This window comes from Talpa occidentalis, unplaced genomic scaffold, assembly GCF_014898055.3.
Source record: "Talpa occidentalis isolate TD23 unplaced genomic scaffold, MPIMG_talOcc4v2.1, whole genome shotgun sequence".
Classification (NCBI taxonomy): domain Eukaryota; kingdom Metazoa; phylum Chordata; class Mammalia; order Eulipotyphla; family Talpidae; genus Talpa; species Talpa occidentalis.
In genome coordinates this window covers 127,023,444-127,038,525 of record NW_026555331.1, presented here as the reverse complement: position 1 = coordinate 127,038,525, position 15,082 = coordinate 127,023,444, and the positions used below count along the sequence as shown (strand labels likewise).

Here is a 15,082-nt window from a genome sequence, read left to right as displayed (position 1 = left end):
AATTTTAATGATTATTTTACTACTAAATTTTCATAAAATAATTATCCCACTATTTGCTAGTCTCAGTTCCAAAGTATATGGATAGGCCATCAGTCAGCAAATTAGAAGACCAGCACTCCAGGTTATCCAACAGACTTCCAAATAACAACTGAGAAAAGAAATGTTTAAGGAAGGCAGGTCCAAAGCTTTACAAATTCAATGCTTGGTCAATATTGAATGACCAGAAAAGGACATAATAGGATCCCACCACATACACCTTTCTGGTCACCTTCACCGAGTTGCATTTAATAGTTTGTTCTAATCTTTAACACAGGACTATTGTAAGAAAAAACCATAAGAAACTCATGACTGCATTATTAAATTGTAAAACTGAGGATATGGTCCATTTTGCTATTCAGAGGTCCTTTCAGTGCTAGAAAAGGTTTTGTTTTCTCTGAGAAATGTGATGTTTCTACATTTCTAATAATGGAAATTATCAAAATGGTTTCACACATTTTAAAAAAAAATTTAGAGAAAGGTCATTTGATATGTAAACAAATAGCAAAAACATTTATGTTTCCCACTTCTTTAATAACTGAGAGCAATACAGATAGTTCTAATTGGGCCTTATTAAATGCTTGCTGCTAATTAAGTTCAAGATCATTATTCAGTTGCCTCTGCATATCCTCTTACCAAATAATCACTCCAAATAATTGATTTGCCCCAAATACAAAGGTTCCAAGACTGGATGGACCACAGAACTTTCTGCAGAACCTGTTCTAGAAATTTTCAGTTTTAAACAAATTCCCGTGTAATTGGGATACTCTGAGAACACTCCTCCAGAAACCATTTTTTGATCATTTGAATTAATTCTCTCACTCATCCTTGGGCCCTCTGCTGTTTTGCTAGGTCCCTTTTAAAACTTAGTGAAGAAAGGTAAGTAGAGTACTCCCACTAAGGGTCCTAGTAAAGCAGAGTAGATGAAAGAATTATTCCCCTCCTCTTACACAGCACACCACATTCACTCTAACACACCCTTGTGCTGATAGGCCTGCTCACAAAAGCAGTGCTTCACTTTGACTGTCAGATTGAGGTCAGCTACTTATTTTGAATCTCCTGAGAAATGAAAGCTTAAAATGTATTAAACTGGGTCCAATTCACAATGAAATGAAACTGTGAATAGCATTGTATGAAACTTTTCCCACGAATGAAACAGTTAGAATCATTTTTTAAAAATATCACTTATTTCACTTTTAAAATAGTTTTCCCTGTAATACAAAAATCTGGCAGTCTGCTTGAGTAAAATTATTCCTCCACAAAGTAAGATTTTTGTCATTTTTTTAAATTTATGAAGATTTTTAATTCAAACAATACCACTTTCACAATAACTACAGACAAGCAGCCTGTTGTCATAATGGACTCAGGGAATAGAGTTATAAACAATCAAAATATTATAGGCAAGAGTAAAACTTTATGTTGCTCTCCATCTTACCATTTCATAGATAGATAAATTATTATTGACACAGAAACTGATGTTATACCATAAAGTTCTCTACCTAGACCATCTATATGATTTAGCAAAAGAAACATTTAAAAACTGAAAGTGACCATTTCCAATATGTCAACTGAAAACTCACAATAAATGTCTACAAAAAACGTTCAAGTACTCATTCAGGTTTCCAAGATCAAGTTTCTAAGAGTCACTGCTTCGCAACTACTACTTCCCTACAATATTACAGCCCTACACACTCTGACATGTCTAAATTGATTCTTATAAAAAGCATTATCAAATGAATAAACTGATAAATTCAAAGTGGAAATTCTTTCAATTCAAAGGCAATCGAGCTAAGACCAATTGGAGAATGATCCACTCTCCTATGCTATTTGCATTTTCTATCTGGTATGTTTTTAATTTTATAAATTTCATGCTGTCTCCAAGGTTACCAGCTCCTAATCATAATGAGCACCTGGTCTATACAGAGGACTTAATATTTCCTGATGAACTATATATACTAAATAATTAATAGCCTCTGTGTCACTTTTGCAGTGACTAATTTAAGTTCTTGACCTCTACGCACAGATTTTCTTTTTTTATTATTAAATATATTTATTTAAATATATATATATTTACATCATTGTTCATTTTTGTATAATGTTTGATTTTTCTTCTCAGATGTAGTCCCCATAAAATTCCCACGAAGTCAACCAAGAACCGTCACCATAGTCTCTTGTCTAAGCACAGATTTTCAAAGTGTCCTCTGACTTACTTTTCTTTCTTTTTGAATTTTTTAATATAATATGGACTTTAGGATACTTGAGATTTACCAACATATTGCAGTCTATTTCTCTGGCAATCAATGTCTGTGCCCATCAGTAAGCATACTTCTGAACCTAGATAAGATATATTTTAATTAAAAAAAACCACTATTTTGTACATAGTTATTAAATGTAAGCTAAAATCACTTGACAAACTAGGTAAATATTGGCAATCACTCATTCACCAAACTCAATCCTGGAGGAAATATACAAACATCAAAAATCCCTTAGTGACTCACCGTGCTTAGGTTTCCTAAAATACCTTATTTCAAAGAAAATTAAAATGGCAGTTGGTCCTTGGAACATTTTCCACATAAAACCATGTGGGTTATAATTAAAATTATAGACTTTATTAGATTTCCTAGGTTCATATTCTGACTCAACCACTCACTAGTTATGTGACCTTGGATGATTATGTCTCAGTTTCTTCATCTATAATAGAAGGTAGTTCAAGGATTATTTTAACAGGTAAAATCATTTATATTAGTTAATGAGCAGAGTAGTCTCTGACACATATTAAATCACTTTTCAGTGTTTGTTAAAGATCAATCAATTTTGTCCCATGTAGCAACTACAGTTTCCAAGAAAATCCTTTTTTTTTTTTTTTTTCATAATAATATTTGTTCACCCTTCCATGAAGCAAGATAATTCTGGCTTTAAATTTCCTTGTGCGCAGTACTCAAATAGTATCTGATCAGTTAGTTCCTTGTTTCTGAAAGTTCTATTATCTTGTTAATAATAATAGCACTTTGACCATATTGGGAATTTTCAGGTCAGCTCATTTAAACTACTATAAGGATCCTATGAAAATTGGTTTTCTCATTACAGATGAGCAAAGTCAAGGGTCAAGAAGTGAGATGATCTGCTCAGGTTCACACAGTTAATAAGCAGCAGAGGTGAATTTTGGGCCAATTGGTGGTGTCTCCAAAGCCATGTTCTGAGTCAGTGTATTACCATAAAGTGCTACATAAAGAGATGATCTCACAACTTGTGAAAGTTGTCCCATCCAAACATCCTTAACATGTTCCTGGAAGCCCAGTAATGTAAGTAAAATTTAAATCCATCAGTGCCTGTGACTGGGTTCCTCTACTTCACTGGACACCACAGGCTTGTGTGTTATTGATTCCTACAGATTATTGAGGTTCACTGGTAGAAGTCAGGACCATATCTGCAATGGACTCTAGGTGGTGCCTGGAACCACGTCAAAAAAGGCTTTTTGCATCATTGCCCAAACACTTCTGTAAAATGCTGGCACAAGAGTATTTAGTCTCAGGTGTTTTTCTGAGTAACTGAATAGATCTGGGAAGTGAGCATTATCCCATCCTATTAGCCTAATGATCGGTTATCTTTAATGTAATTATCTCAGTGATGAATGTCCTATTATTAATGGGAAATAATGACTAGTTTTAGATTGCCCTTTTTTAATTGTGACGCTCCAATAAAATGTCTCCACTCACTTGGCTTGGCTAATTACTAATAAGGCAAGTCTGGTTTTATGAATTCCTGATACATACCAGTTACTATAAAATCCTGATGTCAGCCTATGGATCTGATCCTGATCTCCTCTTATGGATTCCAGAAGTACCTTCCTTTAGAGCCTAGAAATGAATCACTTCTAATAGTTATAAAATAAACAGAAGTCACTGCTGCTTCCTTCTCTGAAATTGTTTCTTGGTATCAACTGACTTAGGAAATTTTGCCCTTCACCACTCTATATAAGGGGCTAAAATAACATTCTTTTTCTCTGAATTTCATTGGTCACTGGCTACCATTGCCCACTATACCTTGGTGGTGGTTGTGGTATGACAGGCATCTGAGGAGGTATTGTAAAGCAATATTATCACAATAAAAAAAATTTAAAAAGCAACCAGTGAAGTCTTGCAGGGATGCTGATAAGAAGGCATTATACAGAAAATATAAAGTCAACATAACCAAAGAGAAATATAATTTAAATCACTAAGACACTACAATGTTTGGAGATGGTGTGTGTGTGTGTGTGTGTGTCTGTTTCTGCTGTGTACACATATGTTCAAGTATATGAACTATTTGTTGTTTGGTTTCATTGTTTTCAACTACTTTTATTTTATGGTGAAATTTTGTGTGATTCTCAAGTGGAGATAGTATCTACTACCAAAAGAGTATTTAGCATAGTGTTAGGGCACTTGATTGTCTTCATGTCTGGGGGATTCTATTGGCATTTGGTGGGTATGAGCTAGAGATGTGTGTCCACAACAAAGCATTGCTCAACCAAAATGCCAATACAGCTTGTCCAACATTAAGAAGTACTTAAAGGAAATCACTCAGATATAATAAATGATCCAGGTAGATTTAACCAACATTTGTTGAAAACCTGATGCCCCAAGTAGACAAAAGAAGTACATAGGGACTATTATAGACAAGTTCCTAAACAAATAATGTTTCTGTTTTGTGTGCTACTGTCTTATCTAGACACAGATGTAAACTCTTATTAATATTATTGGGAAAATAGATATGACCCAATTCTTTTTGACATGACTTTTTTTTTTTATTGTTTCAACGTATATTGGTATAAAACACTACATGATTTAGGGATACAGGGTCATACTTTTGGAGGTATATGTTGCCACATCACCGAAAGATTCATAATTCTCCCCAGAGTTCACTGGGCTGCCTACCCTCTTCTTACCTCATTCCTCCTCCCCTCCCTCTAGTAGCCTCAATTCCTCAATCAGATTTCTAAGGTTTCTAGGTTTTTTCTTTTGTTTTGTTTCTTTATATTTCACATATTAGTGAAATCATCTAGTATTTGTCTTTCTCCTTCTGATTTATAGCATTTCTTTTGGTTTATTTGGCGTTTCTTTGTCTCATGAAATTTTGTTGGCCCATTTATTTAAGTGATATTTATAATTAGCCAATATACTGTGCACCTGCTAGGTGCATGTTAGGAGCAAGGAATATAAAGCTTTGCTGTCAGCCTGGAGACTGGGAATGTGAAAGAAAAACGATAACCAGCAATTCAAGCGCTCACATTACTTATGAGCATTGAACTGACTGTACTTGCTATACCTGAGAGTGTATCTAAATAACTGAACTGAAGGACTTTCAGACAGGGCAGGTGACTTGATCACTAAGCAACGTCATTAACTGGCAATCCCAGGGTATCAAACAAATTTCCAGTCAGTAATTATGGGAGTGCGGAAGACCAGGTAACTACAGAAAGGTTCAATAAGGACTTCACAGACATTACACTTCAAGAGCCTTGCAGAAAGGGATAACATACATAATTTATTCTTGTCTTACGACTTAAAATTTGTAACTACAGCTTTTCACATTATTTCGGGATCCTTAGGGAGGGCGTTATAAAAACATGATTGAGAAGTTACTAAAGTGTCCTATATATTACACTCTTGAATAGGGAAACTCCAGAACCTGAATGGTAGCTCTTCTGATATTGCTTAATCTACTTTTCCTAAACTTGGTCCGTTTTACCCTACAAGTGGTTTTAACGTTTTCCCAACACCTTTTTAAACGTGTTCCCCACCACGCTGGTTAAAAAGAATTAACAAATAAATGCCATAGGCACATTTGGAAGGTGGTGTCAGGAAATTCCCTACTTCAAAGATATTGGAAACACAGCCAGGAACCCGTTTAATATCGGGGTTGCTCTATAACACTTTCACTTCAAAAGCTTCCAAAAACACACAGCTCTGCTTGGTGATCTCTTCGGGACATAACTCCTGTGTGTCTTGAAACCTTGACCAGGGTAAAAACACTTGCTGATATTTCTTGGGTTTATTTCTAAATTGTGAGTTTTGTGCAAATACACTAAACCACTTTACCAGACAAAGGCGGGGCGCTGTGGTGAAATGGTGGGACCTCGCGCCTCTCCGTCTCCGTCTCCGGAAAAGCTTCCTCAGCCGGTGACGCAGGATCACGTCAGGGCATCCTGAGAGCCGGCGGCGGGAATTGTGGGAAATGTAGTTTGGAGACTCCGCCCTCCTCGCCATTCCTGTAATGGCTGCTTCCTGGAAGGTAATGTACGAGCTCGTCTGCAGAGAATAATAAGATTGCAACAGTGTATAGGTAACACAGGCGGGAAGTTTGCACCTTACCGGGTCAAAAGAGGGATTGTTTTTCAAATCTTTGTGTCGAGTCCCGCAATGAATTCGTGTTTCAGTTGTTTATTTTTAGCTTTTCCTGAGTGGACGAATTGACCAACTTTAAGAGGAGTGCCTCTGCTTGGGCAAACTGTTCCTCTACTTATTACTCCTTCCTCTGCCGTAGTGAACTTCCCCTTTCTGCACGAACTATAGCTGCTCTTTAAAATAATAATACTAGTAGTAATAATAATAATGACTAGTTTTTTGTATCCTCTCCCGCTCTGATAATAGGCGCTGTCACGTGGAAGCTCTTAGTTTCAGCATCCGGAGCCTGGGGAAGGGAGTATTTCAAGTCAGAAATTTACTTCACGCGTTTGTCTGGTAAGTCTTAGCTAGTTCCGCACAAGTTCACACACGTAAGTGTTGTGTGACTTTTGCCTTATGTGTCTGGATTTCCTGAATGGAAGAGTCAGAGAACTGTAATTTTTACTGACTAGAATATGTGAAGTTATCCAGTGAATATTTTGTACGTTTGCTATGCATTCTTAATTATGTTGTAATGTTCAGCTGCTCTTTGGTTCATTCATGCTGTGTTGGCATTATAAAGCTGGGGGGTGGGAAGAATGTGGTAAAAGAGCTGTAGCCCAGGAATTAGCTGAAGGTTGAGTGGACTGTTATTTCTCCTATCTTAATCTTGTCATTTGAAAAGGGAAGGAGTGTTAATGGTTCCTTTTTGTTTTCCTGTTTAATTTCTAGAAACCACCAGCCCTCAAGATCTAGACACCTCAAGATCCCAACATCATGACCTCAGTTTCAACACAGTTGTTCTTAGTCCTCATTTCGCTGCTTTTGGTGCTGCCTGTTGTTGAAGCAGTAGAAGCTGGAGATGCAATCGCTCTCTTGTTGGGTGTGGTTCTGAGCATTACAGGCATTTGTGCTTGTTTGGGTGTATATGCACGGAAAAGAAATGGACAGATGTGACTTCGAAGAGCTCTCTGAATCAAACCTTATCCTGAAGACCTTTGTGCAATTAAGGTTAAAAATGTGCTTTGGTGTCTAAACATTCCCAAGAAATAGTAAATAGGATAATTTCCCTATAAATGGGAACAAATTGATAGGTGTTTAATGGGGGAAAAAATGGTTTCTTCACAACAAATAATGCATTGAAAAATGCTGCCTATAATTTGTATCAGTTAGAAGAGGGTCAAAGATGTAAGAGTACTAAAATCTGCATTAGTAATATTTCATAGTTTCGGAATTCTCAAGGCACATGAAATAAGAAGGAAACTCTTGCCCAGAATCCTAAGAAATTGCCAGTGTTTGCTTACAGTCACTGCCTCCTGCATTGTTAAGGGACCTTTTCTTCATATTTTTAGTAGATTATTGTTTAGCTGTCTTCCACATTATTACTGTACTTAAATAATCAAATGCAGTCAAAAACTAGAACATTTCTTTGGGGGAAAAGTTCAGAGAAATTATTCAATATATCTAACATTACAATGGAGAAAAGACTTATGTAAAGAAAAAAAATCTTTATATTGACATTGAAATGGAGAGGATTCAATGTTGAAAAAAAACAACTAACCTTTGTATTAATTGAATAACATCCCATAGTGAAAAGTACTATATTAAATATAAACCCATTATGTTGTAAATTAATGTGTGGTGTCCATTTCTGTCTATTTCAGGCTGCTTTTGTCTTTGTGTGGACTTTTATATAAGCTAAGTGGAGAAGGGCAAGATGCCTTACCTTAAATGTTCACATTAGCTTGTAGAGACACAGTCAGTGAAAATAAAAAATAGGCAATATTCAAGTGGGAGAAGTCCCTAGAAAAAAAATCCACAGATACAAAAGGGAAATGTAATGGCCTGTACACCAGCCAGATGATATTTAGTCTTCCTATTCTTGCTTCTTGAACTGTCCTCAATCCAGCAGTATCACATGGATTGGCTTACTAGAAATGCAGAATCTCAGAACCCACCTAGGCCTATCAGATCAGAATTTACTTTTGTTTCAAGAGCCCAGAATTATTTGCATGCACATGAAAGTTTAAGAAAACTACTCCAGGGCCTCCCCGTTGGTGCAAGGGGTTGAGCGCAGCACTGTGGGGCTTTCCGTGACTCTGCGGCACAGGTTCGATTCCTGGCCAGCCAGGGAAGATGCCCACATGGCACAGCAGACCTGCCTCGCCCACTGCTCCCCTCAGCGGTGTTTTCAGTTGTCTGCCTGTTCTGCTCCCTGTTCTGTCTCTGGTGAATTCGCTCACCCTTCCGTGCCTCTGGCCTGTGCCCCAGTTCTTGTTTGGATAAATAAATCTTAAAAAGAAAAAGGAAAACTACTCAAGGTTGTTAGAACCAAAGAATCATGCCAAGTACCTGATAAAACTTTCAGATTCCCAGGTCCCTCCCCTGGTTGTATCGTAAGTAATTGTGGGTTGGAGCCTATGTTTAACAAGCTCCTAATGATTCTTTAGATTCTATAGAAGCAGACAGTATAGAATTGTTTGGGTAAATAAAGATGTTGGATCTTACTGGAGCAAGTAAAGTTTTTCTAAATCTATAGCTTTTTAGGTGATACTGGGAGTCTTAATTTTAAATCAGAAAACAGGTATGCATTTCTCCAGGTGTGCGTGGACCTGGCATGTGTAAGGGATTTCATAGAGGATACAAAGAATAAAGGGCAGCCATGTTAGAAAAGACATAGAACCTGGATGTTTATGTCATACTTATTTTGTTTTTTGCATCAGAGAAAGCATTTACGTTTTTTGTTCAGATAAACTGGAAATTATATACTATGTAGTTTAAAAAAGGATGCCGATTGAAGGCGAGTTGTCCTATCTCTCTTATAAACAAGCCCATTGATAGTGATGTGGAAAGGCTGCTGCTACTGCTTTGTATGTGTGAACTTCTCCATTGGCATTGGGAGAAATCAAACCTAACATACGTTTTAAACCACAGTGCATTAGTCATTTAGTCACCTCCAGGTACTATTTTTAAAATGTTCAAAATAAGACTATAGGCAAACATTCCTTAATGAATGTGTATCTCCAGAAGTGCCTAAAAGTAGTTAAAAAACTGCCATTTTCTTATTTTTCCCTTACAGGTAGAGAATTATCTTGGGGTGACATTCAGCAATTTTGAATGGCTATAATGAGGAAATTCTAAAAATAACCTCATTTTATTCATCCATCTAAGTTGGATTATATGGTTTTATCTAAGAAAAACTCTTTGAGTAGCTCTTTTGGGGGACCACCAGCTTCTTTAAGAAGCTGATGAAAGAATCTGATCCTTTTCCTAGAAAAATGCAACTGCATGCTATTTTTTTATATTAATTTTAAGGAATTCACAGAACTGAAGCTCATGCAGGAATCCCAAATACCAAGTGTCTGTTCTTGTATTTGCTCATTTTTTGTTTTGTGAGGGTTTTTCCCATTATGGAATTCCTTCTGCTTTTAATGATAACACTCCACTTAGAGTGGGAATAATAGGATTGACAAATATCTCCCAGGGCAGGGTAGATGTCTTACAAATTTGTAGCTGTCTTACAAATTCTCTGTACATTTGTTAGCTTGCTTTGAGTCCAGTCAAAAAGGCAGAAGACTAATAGTTGAAATTAACAAAAATCACAAATTTACAGTTGTCACCACTACTCAAATTTTTATTTTCTGTAATTTTATGGTAACTAGACTATTCTGCCAAAAATCTGTACATTTCCCGTATCATTTCTTTCTGGCTGCTTTCAAGATTGTTTTCCTTGCCTTAGTTTGCAGAATTTTGAGTATGATGTGTCTTGGCATGAGCGTCTTTGGGCTTTACCGTGCTCGGGGTTTTCTTAGCTTTTTGAACTAAGCTAAAACACAGAGGATTATGTCTATAATGTAGGAAATTTTCAGCCATTATTTTTTATAATACTCTTTTCAGCCCTATCCTTTTTCTCTTTTCCTTCTGGGACTCTAGTAACTCAAATGTTAGCTCTTCTATTATAGTCTCATTTGTCCCTAGGGTCTATTTTTTTTTTTTCCAGTCTTTCTTGCTGTTGTTCAGATTGGACAACTTCTAGTATTCTAGCCTCCCAAGTTCATTGATTCAATTGTATATTTTAGTTCTAAATTTTCCATTTGTTTTTTCTTTATAGCTTCTCTTTCTTTGCTGAGGTTTTCTATTTCTTTACTGAGACTTTCTAATTTTTTCATTTGTCTCAAGTATATAATTGTTCATCAAAGCAATTTTATGATGACTGTTTCAAAATCCTTGTCAGATAATTCTGACATCTGTGGCATTTTAGTATCAGCATCTGTTAATTGTTTTTTCTCATTCAAATTAAAATCTTCCTGGCTCTGGGTATGGGGAGTGATTTTCCATGGTACCTAAACATTTAGGTATTATTAAAATGAATTTGAATCTTATTTAAAATCTTGTGTCTTAGCAGGCCTTCTCTGATACTTTTCTATTAGGTGAAAATAGGATTCCTCCTTAGTAGTGCCAGATAGGTGTTGAAATTCAGGGGGTACCTTATTACTGCTCCCTATGTCCATCACTGACACTAAGCATAGGGCACCCTAATGTTACTGGGTGAGAGTGGAAGTCCAGATGCACTACTTAGTCTCCTCCACTGGCCCAAGGCCATGTCTGAGCCTTTGATTTTTCTTGGTTGCTGATTTCTCCAGTACTGTTGTGCTAGTTACTAGTTGAATTCCTAATATATTCAACCTGGGACTTTTCTAAGTTACAAGACCAAAAATTAGAAACAATGCCTCAGATAATTTAAGGCGATGCAAGGAATTTTGTTCTGCCTCTTTGGGAAAATAGCATATCTAGTTCACAGTCCATCAGGCAAAATACTCTGGCAAATCTCATTAGAAGTCACAAAGATATAAGCAACATAAAACTAGTTTACTGTTTATTTCCCATGGTGGGGCATGGAGAGGAAGCCCATGTTTTGATTTACTATGATAGAATTTTTACTCTCACATGAAAATGGGATCAAATCAATAAATATGTATATATACAGTAGCATATTTTAATTTTTAGTAAATATTTTTCTAAATCTTTTTGGTAATTAAATAATACATATCTAACATCAAAATGCAAATGGCAGAAGATCAGAAAAATATCTGTCTGCCACAAAAAACTAAAATGTGGTTTCATTTCTCATTGATTTGTAGTATCAGAGTTGTAATACCCTTCTCACACATACTTCCACTGAATCCATTATATGGGGGTGATTAAACTTGAAAATACTAGTGTACTTTATAGTCTAAAATGAAATTATGAATTTTATATACAAGAGGGTTAATTATTTTAAAAGGCTAATCATGCAGCACTTTGTTAAACATTGGGACTATAAATACCATATTCTCAATATTAATCAAGATAATTATGCTCTGGATAAATGTGTGTAAATCTCTTAAAAGAATTCAGGAGCAGGCATGATCACCAAGACCAGAATCTATACCATATTCTGTTTCAGATGATTTGTCAGAATGCTTTTATTTTGCCTCCAAAAATACCAGAGCATTTTGAGACCAACAATTTTATGGGCCCTGTGATGACATATACTCACTTTCATTTGTTTAATCACCACTTTCATTGTACATCATTAAAATGTACTGATCATCAATTCAGAAAAAAATTAATTGTACTAATCATCATCAATGTAGGAAAAAAATAATCAACTACCAGGCAACTGACCTTGAGCCAACAATTTAACCCCCACAATTTTTTCATCTGTAAAATAATTTGTCAGTCATCTCTAAAAGTCTTCGAAGTGATAAAATTTTGTGGCTTCATTAGAAGTTTTCCTAATTTCAAAAATAATAAGCTCTAATGTGTAGAATATATTGTAATTACCCATTTTCAGTCAGCAGCATGAGGATATGATTTCCTCTTCGAACTCCTTAGTGAAAACTATAGTAATGATTTCGTACATTTTTGGATTTTAATTCAGTGAAATGGGGGCAGCTCATTTTCTTTATTGAACAAGTATGATTAGGGATTGTCTCAAGAAGAAAGAATAAAAACAATCAATAACCCCATCACTCCCACACACAGCAAATGACCCACACACTAATTGATATCGGCCTAGCAATATCCAGGAACAAGCAAACCTTGCAGTGCTCAGATGCTCAGTCTTTTCTGACACTACCAGTGAGACTTCGTTAATAGACACCATCTTTCCAGTGGCCCAGACAGTCACTTAAAAGGATGCATGGAAACTTCCTCTCCCTTACACGCGACATCCAATTATCTCTAAGTCCTTTGGAATCTCCCTCCAAATGATCCCTAAGATCCACCCACTTCTATCTACCCCAACTTTCCTACCCTAACTCAGACTATCATATGGTAGATGAGGGTCACCCCTAACTGGTCTTCTGAGCTCCCATCTTACCCCTCCACAATTTTTTCTAACTATAAACATTATGGTGACCTTCTTAAAACACAAATGTAGCCCTGTTACATCTCAGTTCAAAACTTTTTTTTTTTTTAAGTCTGCCTCCAGTTTTCCCCATCATAATTACTCCTCATCCTCTGGTAAGCCACAGTCACCCAATAATTTTGCCAGTTTGGACTGCATACTGCTGAGATCACCAGCATATTCTAATAGTGGCACGAATAAGGGAGATTTAATGCTTTCTCCCTGTAGTAAACATTTTTTGATTTATTAATCCTTCACATTTTTTATTTATTTTTTTAAATAAATTTTATTTTTATATTCCCCATACAATTGCAATCCCCTTATTTTGACCCCAATCCTTCCCCTCCCCACCCCCCATCCCCCATAGAGTGTCTCTGGTTCATAGTTTTTTGTTGATTTTGATTTTCACTTTCTTATAGTTATTCATTTTCCTGGTCCCTTATTTAAGTTTTCTAAATTCCTGCTATGAGTGAGACCATCCGGTATTTTTCTTGTTCTTTCTGGCTTATTTCGCTGAGCATGATCCCTTCCAGCGCCATCCATGTTGCCGCAAATTGCATGTGTTTATCTTTTTTGAATGCTGAGTAATATTCCATGGTGTGTATGTACCACATCTTCTTGATCCAGTCATCCATTTTTGGGCAATTGGGTTGTTTCCAAAGCTTAGCTATTGTAAACAGTGCTGCTATAAACATAGGGGTGCAGGTGCTCTTTGGAATTGATGTTTCTATGTCCTTTGGGTAAATACCTAGAGTGGAATTGCTGAATCATATGGAAGCTCTATGTTTAGTAGGTCCAGAAATCTCCACACAGCTCTCCATAGTGGTTGGACCAGTTTGCACTCCCACCAACAGTGCAGGAGAGTTCCTTTTTCTCCACATCTTCGCCAACATTTGTTGTTGCTAGTTTTTTTAATATGTGCCATTCTCACTGGTGTAAGATGGTATCTCATGGTAGTTTTGATTTGCATTTTCCTGATTACAAGTGATGTTGAACAGTTCAAAACTTTTTAATGAATTCCCCATTTCATGAATTCCTTAACAAAAAAAGATAGCATTGTTGGATCTGCCCATATTTCCTTCCCTATTTCTCCAATATCATCTAAGACCATGGCCTTCAACCTACCTCACACTTGAGCTTTCAGCCATATTAAGCTTTTTACTTCCTAGAAAGTATCACATGTTCCTTCCTTTCCCTCAAGAAGTTGGAAATTCATATTTAAATGTCATCCAGTGAAAAATATCCATTGCTAAGTAATCACAAGACATTTCCCTACATATTGTAGTTGATACATTATGTTACCAGAAGTGATGTCAAAGTCCACATTTCATCGAGAAGTCTTTATCAGAAAAAATTTTAAAAGAGAAAAAAGATACAAGGAGCCACTCCATGATTGCACTTTGTCTTATTATTGGGTCTTTCACTCAAGCACTATGATTATCCTCTTCTGAAGAAATCAACTTAGTATCCAGATACGACTAAAAGTACAAATATAAAATAGTCCTCATAGGAGAATATGAATTAATTTCATTGATGCTGCTATTGTTCAACATATATTTAGTATTCATATTTAGCCTGAGACATGTTCCATCAAACACCCACAATGAAAGGAATCTTCATCATTGAGTAATGGTTTTTAGAATGAACCAGAAGTAACTCAGAACTGAGTCCTGGGTGTGAATAAGTTAAGTGACAAGAAATAGAAAGAACAACCATTTGGTTAACTAATTCTCAAATTGAGTGAGCGCTTTATGCGCTCACATTTTACAAATGAAGACATTAAGGTGAGAAGAGGTTAAATTACTGCTTGTGGAAATTAAGAAATTAATTGATGAAATCATTGACAAGTGACTTCAAAGTGACCAAAAAAAAAAAAAACCTCCAATTTATAAATTAAATTAATGGGTTATTATACTATGCAATAAATTACCCTTTAAACTAAAAAATGTTATGCAACAGTTGTAAAGCAGGGGAACTGCTCTAAGACAACACTTTCTTAAATTTATTAGGTCCCAGCTTTCTTCCCAGATTGAAGCACAACATGACAATTTTCTTTCCATGACCCATGTATACTTAAACAGAATCAGTGGAAAGAGGGGGTTTCTGGGCTCCTATTTTCCACAAAGATTTGAACTTCTTTGCCTTTTCCCCTCTGTTTTATGCATTTTTGCAACAGTACATGAATAAACATCGGAGTTTAACAAAGCTCCACTGAAGAGTGAAACCAGTTGGCTTGGCCTACAAGGTGCAAGAAATTAAATGCAATATAAGGGGTTCAGGTCACTTAGGTCTT

At 36.1% G+C, this 15,082-nt stretch overlaps 2 protein-coding genes across 3 annotated transcripts in view; one reads left to right on the top strand and one right to left on the bottom strand.

Moving 5' to 3' along the window:
• The window catches only part of FOXP2 (forkhead box P2), a 1,127,785-nt gene that overhangs the window by 989,421 nt on the left and 123,282 nt on the right, over window positions 1-15,082 (bottom strand). The window lies entirely within an intron of this gene.
• On the top strand, window positions 6,253-8,040 carry SMIM30 (small integral membrane protein 30). Of its 2 annotated transcripts, none has more exons than XM_037511875.2 (3): window positions 6,253-6,306; window positions 6,666-6,755; window positions 7,131-8,040. In XM_037511875.2, exon 3 carries the CDS (start codon window positions 7,176-7,178, stop codon window positions 7,353-7,355), a length of 180 nt encoding a protein of 59 aa, XP_037367772.1. In that variant the 5' UTR covers window positions 6,253-6,306; window positions 6,666-6,755; window positions 7,131-7,175; the 3' UTR covers window positions 7,356-8,040. The 2 variants fall into 2 exon arrangements, with proteins under 2 accessions (XP_037367772.1, XP_037367781.1); XM_037511884.2 differs by lacking the exon at window positions 6,253-6,306 and adding an exon at window positions 6,326-6,357.

What these genes read in the sequence shown, in the direction of transcription:
- SMIM30 (XM_037511875.2), top strand. Translation starts at nt 7,176, where the DNA reads ATGACCTCAGTTTCAACACAGTTGTTCTTAGTCCTCATTTCGCTGCTT.